This window comes from Microcebus murinus, chromosome 6 (genome assembly GCF_040939455.1).
Source record: "Microcebus murinus isolate Inina chromosome 6, M.murinus_Inina_mat1.0, whole genome shotgun sequence".
NCBI classification, from domain to species: domain Eukaryota; kingdom Metazoa; phylum Chordata; class Mammalia; order Primates; family Cheirogaleidae; genus Microcebus; species Microcebus murinus.
In genome coordinates, this window is record NC_134109.1 from 6,729,844 (window position 1) to 6,741,552 (window position 11,709).

Below are 11,709 nucleotides of genomic sequence, written 5' to 3' on the forward strand. Positions count from 1 at the left end.
AGAGTTAAATACATGTATTGAGCATCTTCTTTTATATTTGCTTAAGACAAGTCCTTTGGGGTTTCTTATACTGAGATTTGACCTCTTGTGGTGGTTATGTTTTTATTTTTTATCCTAAAATGTACTCCTCCAATTTCCCTGGTCCTAGCTTTCATTTTTAAGTGTGTGTGTGTGTGTGTGTGTGTGTGTGTGTGTGTGTGTAGTGATACTGTTGTTATGGTAGACTGCCTTAAATCCTGTGCAGAACACATTGGGTAGGAATAAGTGAACGAATGCATGAATGATCAACTGAGTGTACAGACAAGTAAGTCTCCTCCTGGAAGGAAGCTGCCCGGGCACTAGGGAGAGGGCAGTGGGGTCGGAGCAGGCAGCTGTGGCCTGTGGCAGGGACACTCTGCGCCCTGCTGTCTGTGCCCCCCCCCCAATCTTCATGTCTGCATCCAGGGAGCTGTGCTGCCTAAGTCCAAGGCTTGACATCACATAGGAGGCAGAAGAAACTTAGTCCCAGAACACAGAGAGGCAACTTAGACACCAGGCATGGAAAGTAGAGGAAGTGAAATATCGTAATTGTTACTTATAAGGAACTGCATTGCTGTAGCTTTACTGTCATTCAAGTGGGAGCTTTTGGAGATTTTTGTGCTTTGGTGTTGGTTCATCAATTCAATTGAATGACCACAAGTTAAGGGTTAACTTGAGCTTTTTTCCATATATATGTGTGTATATATATTTCTTGATAAATTACATATATCCATATGTAGATAGATACAAAATTGAATATTACAGTTCATATCCTCAAAGAATTTATAATTAAGAGACCTGAGGGTGATGATATTCCTAGAATTTGTGGAGCACTCACTATGTTCCAGGCGCCATACTAAATGTGCAATATGCTTAATTTTAATCTTATCAGATAAGTATTCCCATTTTACTGATATGGAAAGAGGATAAGTAACTTGGCAAGGTCACTCAGCTAACAAGTTATGACCCTGACATAGAACCCAGCTCTGTTAACATAATCCATGGAAAACATTGCTGGCACTCTGGAGGTTTGGAGGAAACAGCATTTGCATTAGACCCTGGGGCATCATAAAGGTTTGGGTTTGGTGGGAGGAGGAGGAGTAGGAGGAGGGGACAGCTATAAGGACATTCCCTGCAGAGGGAGGAGCTTGAGCAGGAGCCAGGCTGAGGGGCAGGGCCCTGGGCCCCTCTCCGGTGTGTGACCAAACACACAGCTGCGTGGGCCCGAACAGGGATGTGGCTGACGTCAGCACAGGGAGTAGCATCGGGGACCTGTTTGCTGGCAGAAAGCGGGTGGACACCTGCTCCAGGAGCACTTGGTTCCTCTCCGTGTTCCAGGCAGCTCACGTTGTCTTACTCCCCTTTTTTTAGGTTTTTATTTCTCTAGGAATGTGAAATGAGTCCAGTTTCATGGTTATAAGTAGCAGAGAGAAAGCTCTGCTCCTCACCCCTTAGCTTTCTTCATTGCAGAGGAAGACCTGGGCGGGTTGAAGGAAATAGTAACCTTAGTGTTTGGGGCTTCTGGAAAGGAATTCGTGACCACTGAGGGAGATTTTATTTAAAAAAAAAAAAAAACTTCACTGCTTTATACAAAGAATTTAAAATGAAGAATCAAAAATCTAACCTGAATATTATCATGGTCTTTACATGATTAAGTAAATACAAGTTAGATACAACTTAATAAACTTCTTTTTTGAGCATTAGATAACTTCTGTTTCCTTTAAAAAAAAAAAAGTACTTGAATCCTTTTAAGTCCGTTGATTTTCCTTAGTTTCTCATTAGTCATAGGAAGACAATTTGTCATGTCAAGACAATTGATGTATTCTTTGAATTACTCTAATACTAATAAAAGTTTGGTTTGCTGGCAGCAGAAGTTCTTCCATTTGAATTGTAAATAGTGACAGCTGTGGGGCATTTTGCTCTGAAAGAAATACTGTCTCATAATGATATAAGAAGCGTGGGTATATTTCTTGAGCATGAATAGGATCGACATGTTTTGGTCTTTTTGAGATAATGTGAGATAAAATGGGAGATAAAGTGCTCAGAGCAGTTACTTGGATTCTTTCCTCTTCTTAAATATATTTGAAGGTAATTGAGATGTTCACTTTGTGTTTATTTGTAATTCCCATTTAAATTTCTGACAAGTGAAAGATATGGTCGTATTTTTCATTACCTAAGGTTTTTATAGTCCATTTTCTTGTTTCAGTTTGTGGCTTACTCGTTGTGAGATGAGATGAGTAGCTTTGCAGGTCAGCTGCTGGAGGAAGCGCTGTTCAGGTTTCAGTGCAGAGGGATCACTGGATCTTTGGGACTGCTGTCTGTTTTCACTGTTTACGTTGTTCAGCTGGATGTCTTTTTGACCCAGTTGGCATGACTGAGCTCAGGGCTAGTTGAAAAGCTATTGTCAAAACAAGGGTTATGTGGGCACATAGATCGTCTTTAAAAAAAAATCTTGTAAAACTATCTAGCGGTTCTCTGTTCCCTTCATAAAAACAATGAAAAATGGAGTGCCATGCCAAGGCTTAACCTGGACTCCAAATAAAGAAGACCTCACCTCCCCTGCAACTTAGCTCTGTCCCCACCTTGGAGAGTCTAGAGATGGCCTGGCTGATTGATCAGGGAGGGGTTTTAACTGAGGGAAAAATGACACTGTTGGAAAAGATACTTTCTAAGGTAGATTGCTTGTTAAAATGAGAAGTAGCACTGTGTTTTCCTCCTAACAGATTGCTGTTTGTATTTTTTGTAGAAGAACTGAAAGAACATTTGCTAGGAGACAATGCTATTGATAGAATCTTCACCTTGGGCAACTCTGAATTTCCTGTTAGCTGGGACAATGAGGTCAAACTTTGGACATTTCTTGAAGATAGAGCCTCACTCCTTTTAAAAACATATAAAACAACAATTGAGGTAATTAGATTGAATAAATGAGAATTTGCACTTTGTTGTGTTTTGTGGGGTTTTTTTGTTTTGTTTTGTTTTGAGACAGAGTCTCACTCTGTTGCCCGGGCTAGAGTGCTGTGGCATCAGCCTCGCTCACAGCAACCTCAAATTCTTGGGCTCAAGAGATCCTTCTGCCCCAGCCTCCCAAGTAGCTGGGACTACAGGCATGCGCCACCATGCCTGGCTAATTTTTTTCTACTTTTGGTAGAGACGGTCTCGCTGTTGCTCAGGCTGGTCTCAAACTCCTGAGCTCAAACGATCCGCCCGCCACGGCCTCCCAGAGTGCTAAGATTACAGGCGTGAGCCATGCCCGGCCCGCACTTTGTTGTGTTTTTATAGATGTTTAATAAGAGATTTCTTCCTAAATGTAAATTATTATAATTTTTAGCAAAATAAATTGTATATTTGGCGTTTTTCGTTTAACATATTACTATTTTTGTTTAACATATTTATACTTAACCAAAAATATCATATTTAGGCATTGTTCATTAGAAGATATACTTTTTAAATTATTTAATATCTTTTTATAATTTCTCATTTATGTGATTCCACAAACATAAGTTTTCATTTGTACTTTTAAAGTTCACCATTGAGCCACTAACTTCAAATATGTTTCTCAGCCATCCACTGGTACCATTCACCCAGCTGCTGCCCTGGGGGCTTCGGCAGCGCACAAGATAGAGGATGGTTTTAAAAATAAATAAAGTTCTCTGTCAGATGTGGTGACACTGGCTCAGGCTCTTCTTTCTGGTTTTATAGCAGTTTTATTGAGGTATAGTTTACATACAATAAAATTCACACTTCTGAGTCGTATGTTTGTATGTGTCTAGTCATGCAGCCACCTGCCCAGGCAAGTGTTAGAACCTTCCATCACCCCAAAAAGTTCCCTCATTCCCCATCCCCTGCCACAGCTGACCTGCCTTCTGTCTCTATAGTTTTGTTGGTTTTGACTTCTTGTAATTAATTTTGCCACTTTTTGTTTTCCAGGAAGATAAATCCGTCTTGAAAAACCATGACCTTTCTGTCCGTGCGACAATGGCCATCAAACTGCGTTTAGGTGAAAAAGAGATTTTGGAGAAGGCAGTGAAGAGTGCAGCTGTCAACCGGGAATACTACCGCAAACAGATGGAGGAAAAGGCTCCACTTCCCAAATACGAAGAGAGTAACCTTGGGCTGTTGGAGAGCAGCGTGGGGGACTCGAGGCTCCCCCTGGTCTTGAGAAACCTTGAGGAGGAGGCTGGAGTGCAGGAGGCCTTGAACATCAGAGAGGCCGTCAGCAAAGCCAAGGCTACAGACAGCGGGCTGGTAAATGGTGAGAACTCTATCCCTAACGGGACCAGTTCCGAAAATGAAAATTTAAATCAAGAAGAAAGTAAAAGAGCGATTGAAGATGCCAAAGGATCTTCTTCAGACAGCACTGATGAGGTTAAAAAGTAGCTCCGAGATGAGGCTCGAGCTGGTGGGAAATTCAGTTTAGCAAAAGTTTATGGACAGTCCATTTACATCGCTGTGTTTCCTTGTTAACATTTCTCTTTCTGCAGAGAGGAAAATATGTTTTTGCTGCTTTATATAAAAATGATTTTTTTAAGTTATTTAAAAAAACTAGCTTCCCATTTTGATTAAGATTGCCATCTTACTTTTAGGGAAAACAAACTAGTTAACAAACAACAACAAAGGGGGAAAAGGTGCCTTTGGAAGATTTTGCAGACCCATTGTGGGCAAATGTATTTTCTTCCTGGGGAAGAATTCAGTTCTTCTATCAGCTGTGCTTTTGTAGGCCTGTCATCCTGACAGCCAGAATTAAGGCCTGCTCTGCCTCCTGCCAACATGAGTTGCTGGCGGGACTCTGGGTATTCAGATGAAGGTGGAGAGACTGCACAGCAGAAAATAGGATGGAAGTTGGGAAACTTTAGAGTCTGGGCAAAATCTTTGGTTTTTCTCCTTGGGAAAAAAAAAACACCCCAGTACCAAAAGAAAAGGTAAGGTGGCAACCTTATTTTTAATAGTTTTAAATGTTGATGATAATCCTAATTACATAAATATATATATATGCACACATATATATCTAGTGATTTCTAAAGATTTGTTTACTTTTTGTGTTTTGTTTTACTGTATTAAAAACTTGTCCTTTCTCCTTGAATCAAAGTAGGACATGCATCATCCTCCTAATTTTAAATGTTGGCTCTGATTTTAAAGTGGTGCATTTGATTTCCAGCGTTGGTAATGGAGAGTTTGCAAACACAGCGGCCCACAGCCTTACACGGTGGTGTTCAAAGTGAGGCAGCTCCCCAGCTTTTCTGGTTTTCACACCAAGCTAGAGATTTTCAAAGCTACACTTTTGAGTAAAAACCCTTATTAAAAGGAAAACATGATTAATATTTTTGTCTATTACTTTTTTTGGGGAGTGGGACAGGCCCTTTGAGTCGAGCTTTTATGCAAACCATCATCCTTATTCCCCAAGCATTGTCTGAACCCTGACTTGGGCTGCAGGCTTTGCTCACCTGGGCGCACAGAGAGGAACAAGAAAGTGGGGTGAGAGAGCCAGCCATGGGGCCGACAGGCCTGCAGTGGGGCCCCTCACCCACCTGCCCACGAAGGCAGCAGGAACACGGGAAAAGGAGTACTTAGCTTTTAGGGGAAGTAAAAGGTTGGGATAGTTTCCTGGGGTCAGAGCAGGAACTGTCTCCAGAAAGCCACCAGTTTTCCGGTCAATGATTGCTCGTCTTCCTCAGTCACAAATTTTCACATTGTCTCTGATATCCTAACTATTAAGTACACTGCTTATTTTGAAAATGCTATGTAACTATTCACCTAACTGGTTTGATAAACGCTGCCCCAGTATAGGTAGTCTGAAGGATGCTCTTGGAGTTTCTCCTTGGAGAAGACCCAGATAGATTACCTAATTCTCTCCTGATAGTTCAGATGAATAACTCTTGAAGTCATTGCCTTGGATTGCCCAGCCGGTTAGGTTTGCCAGCTACACTGGACACTAGTGGCAGCTTCATCTCTGGGGGTTTGGGAATGTTTGTTGGTGTTGACACCTGTAACTTTCCCAAGCTGTTGTGTACACAGTTTGAACTTACGGATAAGAGGAAGCATGTGATCACCAACTCTCATGTCAGCCTTACACCTGAGACGGTTTACTACAAGTATTGGATGGCCTGCAAAGCTTACCTATTAATTTCCAAAAGGCAAACGTGCTGTGGCACTCAAGGAGTTTTCCACTCCAGCACAGGAGCCCAAGAGACTAGAACTTTCATGGCCATTTTGCCTATGGATACCTTTTCTCATTGGATGAAAAGTTTTAAGCCTAATATTAAAAATGTCCTTTTAAAAAAAAAAAAAAAAAAACACATACCCAGCTAAAATGTAAAATAGCATCAGGAGACAGGATAGTTTTCAAAATGTTTCTTGGAAAAGGTTCACATTCCAACACAGCTGGAGGAGGCCAGGCTGGATGGACGGGGTCCCAAGCTCCAGGCCCGATGCCACCTGTAACGGGTGTCGTCAAGCCTGCCCCTGGGACCTGTTTCTTCATTACTTGTAAGGCGAAAGAACGGCACCAAATCGTCAAAGGTCCTTGCTTAAAAATCCCGAGACCGTTTTTTTCCTGTCAATTAGTTCATGGACAGTTTATCTGTCAAGTTGTGTAAGTTATGCTTCCAGTCGAGAGCACCTTCTGCGTTTGTGACATAGTAGGGTGCTCATGAGAACAGAACCATTTCCCGTCCGAAGTCAGTATCTGTTGGGCGGCGTTGCTGGCCCGAGCTGGGTTGAATTGCCCTAACTCGACTCCTGACCGCTGGCGGGACCGCCGCACGCGTCGGGCGCCTCTCTGCCCTGTTCCGGTTCGGCAGCTGCAGAGCTGCCCGTACAGACACTTGGAGCTGCAACTTAAGCATTTGAAAATTGCGGGAAAGTGATGAGATTGGCATTGAAGAACCCTCGTTGCCATCTGTCATGAAAATAGACCTTTCTCTCAAATCATTTTAAAGTTTACTTTCTTCTTAATGCTTTTGGATAAGAAGCTGCCCAGGCTGGTCATTGGGAAAACGCCAGGCTCCGCTTCTGTTTCGTTAGCTCTGTGTGTTATTTGTGTAAACAGTTAGCAATTAGATTGCACCAGCCTAGAAAAAACACCCAGTTTTTCATGAAAACTGGCATTCGATAGGTGGTTTTCCCCCAATAGTTTCTAGAATAGGCTCACTAAAAGATGTGTTTAATTTTCTTTTAAGAGATGGGGTAAGACATTAAAAATATTCCCAGGTTCCCAACATACAAGGTTATGCTAAATTAAACCTCCACTTAAAAATAAGGAAATTAATTTTCTGTAAATCATTAATTTTTTTTGGTGGTTAATATGTACATGTTGGAAAGAAAGAATAAAAAAGCTAATCCAAAGAAAGTACCTGTGACTTGAGCTCAGAACTTAAATGTCACTGACTCTGTAGAGACACAGTGATGGTTGATGGGTGGTTTTCAGAGAGCCCAGATCTTAGTGTCACTGTGACCAGCCATAGCTATGGTGAGAAGCTTTTCATATGGTGTCTTGTGTGGTCAGTGTTCCTCTTGTGACTGATCTGGCGAAGTGAGTGTGTTTTATAGGGTATAGCTGATGACCTGACCCAAGAGTTTGGCTCACTGTTATTTAAATGTCAATTTGAGGTGGGTATAGAGTAGAATCCAGTAACCTCATTAAGGGTCACCCCATTATTTTAATCAGCAGCACCTTACATAATATATTCCTAAAAATTCTGTGTGTAAATTGAATTTGAGTAACTCAAACTGTATTTAAGTGCACTGACAAATTTGTTATTTAAATGAAGCTGAGGTGCCGGTCCTGGTGTGCTTGGGCTGGAGAGAGGAAGCCTTTGGCAGGGACATGATCTTCCTGTCTTCACGTATCTGAAGAACTGTCGCGTGGAGGCTCGGACTTCTGCAGAAGGCACTCCCACCACCGGCTCGGGGAGGCAGTTTCAGCCGCGAGAGGGAACTTTCTCCGAGATGGCCGTGAGAGGCTCAGGCTCGTTGTCCTGGATGTGGACAGGCTGTCAGACCATCAGGGAGGCAAACACGGTAGCCGGGACTCGAGTTCTGCATCCCACAGACCTGGTTCTGGGCAGCCTGCTTCTCTCCCGGGCGAGGGACCCTGGCCGTTTGCTGGCCGTTTGCTGGGTGCTTTGTAGCCTCCTTCAGGGCACCAAGTGCTCCTCCTCTAGGGAGCGCTGGGCCGACCCGATGGGCTGATGCCTATACGAGCTTCTGACACGATGTCTGATGTCTGCACACGCGAAACATCAGTTAATGTTGGTCATTATTACTGTTTCCTAAGTCCAAGCCACTCGGGGGGGCAGACAGTGTTTGCGGGACTGGAGTTAGCAAGATTATCCCTGCCCTGTGCCCGGAAGCATCGAGCACCCTCTGCTCACTGATCCAGGAACTTCAGCCCTGGACGCAGCAACAGTGGTGGTGGTGGTGCAATGCTAGGTTCTATGGGCGATTCAGAGACTCGTAAGAAACCCTGCCATCACGGTGCTGAGGCAGACTGTTGAACCCTAACTGGCAGAGTGCGCCGTGGTGCCCAAGGGAATCGTGGACACATGCTTTGGCCCTCAAGGGAAAAGCAGCACTGGAGGCCACAGCATGTGGCTGGGCTTAGGGGCTCCGTCTGGGAGCATGTGGAGGTGGGGCAAGCCCTTGAGGGCAGCCAGGAGGCCCGGGCGTGCCAGCTGTTTGCAGGGGTGCTGAGAAGTCCAGGCCCCCGGGAGGAATCCTGCCAAGAGTGACTCCTGAGTGCCTTGCTGCAGCCCTGGTGCCTGAGAGGAGAGCACACGTGCGGTTGTGCAGATCTTGTAATGAGTCAACTTTAGGAGGGAAAAATGTGATCGCCAGCTCCCTTCAACACAAATGCCACCCTCGGTAGGTTCCTTAGAAACAAGGTAAAAAGTGCCTAGAAACCTGTGTTCCTGGACTCCTTAGCACAGTTTGTGGAGTTGGGAACTTAAGACTGTCACGCTGGTGTCAACTCCAACTCCTAGTCTTTATTTAACAGCCTCTTACTTCTTTGGGCCACTTTTCTTGGCCCAGACTTGAGCATATCCGTGTGCATGCGTGTCTATACGTGTATTTTATATATAAACATATATTGTATATATGAACACATACATACACACATGTGGATGCATACATATGTGGGTGTCTATAAAACTTTCCCAATCTCACATCCTTCCACTTCAGGCAACAGAGAAGTTACCGGCCGTGGTTTAGGCAACACTTTACAACAAAACAAGCGTGTATGTTCTGGTGGGGGTAGGCGCTGCCGCCTGCCGGCTGTTTGAATTCCTAGGACCTCGTGTGGCACCCGGCGTGCGGTGAGGGCTGCACCGGGCGCCTTGACTGTCGGCCCTGAAATCTCCCCTCTTTCCTGAAACCGTCTCCACCCCAGCCCCGTCTGTCTCCTTGCCGTCCTCTTTCTCCTCGGGAGTGTTCTGGTAGGAAAGGATCACGTTGTGGCTTGAACCTCAAACGTCCTTTTCCATCTTAACCAGGTTATGGGGGAGCTACTTTTAGGGTCACAAGGCCAGCAGGGGCCTCCCCACGCCCGTCTGCAGCCCGTTGCCCCTCTCTGCAGCGTGTGCCAGGAGCCTGTCCTCAGCTCTGTCCACCTCTCACTCACACAGCACTTGCTTTTCTGAGAAGGAACTGAACAAACTCTCACTGCAGCGTCAGCTGCTGGTAAGACTCAGAGATCTTTCAAGAGCATTATTTGCACATTAGCCCGTGCAAGATTTTAGCCCAGAGAAGAAACTGCTCATCGGAAACACGTGGGCCACACAGGCTTTGAAATCAGCAGACCTTCTCTACCACCGCCAGCGGCCCAGAGCAAGCCTTTTGGTGCAGAGACTTGGTTTTCTTATCTGTAAAATGGAAGAGCCCTACGAGGTTGCCGTGATAATGCATGGGAATCTAGCACAGGACCAAGAACGTAGCAAGGCCTCAGTGGCTGGTTCTCACCATGATTGGGCGATTGCCAGCAGTGAACCCAAGAACTGGACTCAGAACTGGCAGGCGAGAGGCATATTCTGAGGTTCTGCGGATGGCGAGACACTCCATCAGCCCTGTGGTTCAGTCAGCATTTGGGCCTCAGTTCAGTACACCCCTGTCATATCCTCCCCTTCCACACACTGGGGGCACGTATCTCAAACTGTAAATATTTAGTTTACTTATTTTATACATATATATATTTTTTAAGTGTGAACATCAGCCTAATATGCACCTCTGAATTTCTTGGCTTTAAGTTTTCAGGTAAATCTTACAATTCAAGCCCTCCCCCAAATGCAGGTGCAGGTGATAGCTGACTGAACAGAAGTGATGGCAGTTAGGATCGGGTACCACCTCAACCAGCCTGATTTTGGAAATAATACTCTAGCACCAGAACATGTCAAATGAATCCTGAAATGCGTCTGGGAAAACAGTTACTGCTTTTTCATACAGAAATTAAAAGAAGAGGGTTGTATTATTCTGGTCATTGGCAATTGTCAAAATAACAAGCTTTGGGCTGATGGTGGCTGATGACGTAAGTGTTGATACCATTAAGGCTGCAGTATAATTATAGTCAGGAAATTCAGTTGTAACACTCCTGGGATTTTAAAAGGACCAGAATGAGTGTTTTTGAAAAGTTGTATCAGGAAAAAAGGAAAATCTTATTCCCGGCTCTGCTCTTCTGTGCTGAGTATCAGCCTAGATCAAATTAAGGGCACGTTAATGACCTCCTTCCCTTCTCACGTCCCTCCTCCCCTGAAAAAGAGGCGCTGCAGTAGAGACCCTGACACAACTGCAACCGTACCAGCTACCAGCGCGGCTCTGACAAAGGTGGCGTTTTACATAAAAGCCTCTCACGACGTTGTTTTTGCAAGGCTTGGGCTCTGAGTGGGTACCGCGTGGTTCTCCGCGTTTCTGCCGGGGTGCCGTGGGAGCCGGTGACTCATGCGCCACCAACATTAACAAAAGCCACCGACTCAGAACACAGTGTTTAGGGGAAGGGCTCTGGCGACTCTGCATGAGTTAGTTAACCAGGACGAGCGAGCACTCAGTGCGCCCAACGCCAAGTAGCACTCGGCTCGCAGCCTTCTCTTTGCAGCGACCACGGAAGAGGCTGTCTCCTTCAGGTACTCCCTGAGCGCCCACTGACCTGGAGTTGGCCGGGGAGGGGGGCAGGGGGTGAAAAGGGCACCCAGAGGACACTCGCTTCCCACCACAGGTCAGGTACAGCCGCGCACCGAGTCCAGAGCTCCAGAGACGCCGGGCCCTGGAGGCCCAAGGCCAAGCAGGCGTGGCCGCTGCTAGCCCCTGCCACACCCAGGGGCTGGAGGCGATGGCAGGAGCCCTGTTTCACGGAGACACGTCTCTGTCCAGTCACCGTGTTGAGCCAGTGGGAAAGTGACACGCGGATGTCCACATGGTCTCAGCCGTGTTTTCTTCCCCAATACGCCTCGAATCGGTGACGTCCACGGGTCCACTCGGCAGCTGTCCGGACGTCCGACGGTGCTGGGCGCTGTGCTGGGGCCGGGGCTGCAGACCCAGAACCACGGGGTGCTCGTGGGGCAACAGGACTGCCACCCAGCCCGTCCCCGGAGACCACAGGCCTTCCTCGGGGAAGCTGTGCCTGAGCTGTGCGTCCCATTTTTCTTTCTTAATGAAAAATAGGCTGGGCAGGGCTTTTAATCCCCACCATATGCAAAATGATAGATT

At 45.7% G+C, this 11,709-nt stretch overlaps 1 protein-coding gene across 2 annotated transcripts in view; it reads left to right on the top strand.

Annotated features, from left to right (window-relative positions):
• SETD3 (SET domain containing 3, actin N3(tau)-histidine methyltransferase) overlaps positions 1 to 5,336 on the top strand; it is a 79,714-nt gene extending 74,378 nt beyond the window's left edge. For both annotated transcript variants that reach the window (XM_012751722.2, XM_076003727.1), the window contains exons 12-13: positions 2,765 to 2,925; positions 3,946 to 5,336. In XM_012751722.2, the coding sequence (XP_012607176.1) occupies positions 2,765 to 2,925; positions 3,946 to 4,395 (611 nt within the window). In that variant the 3' untranslated portion in view covers positions 4,396 to 5,336. The remainder of the gene's footprint in view (positions 1 to 2,764; positions 2,926 to 3,945) is intronic.
• Positions 5,337 to 11,709: the final 6,373 nt, after the last annotated feature.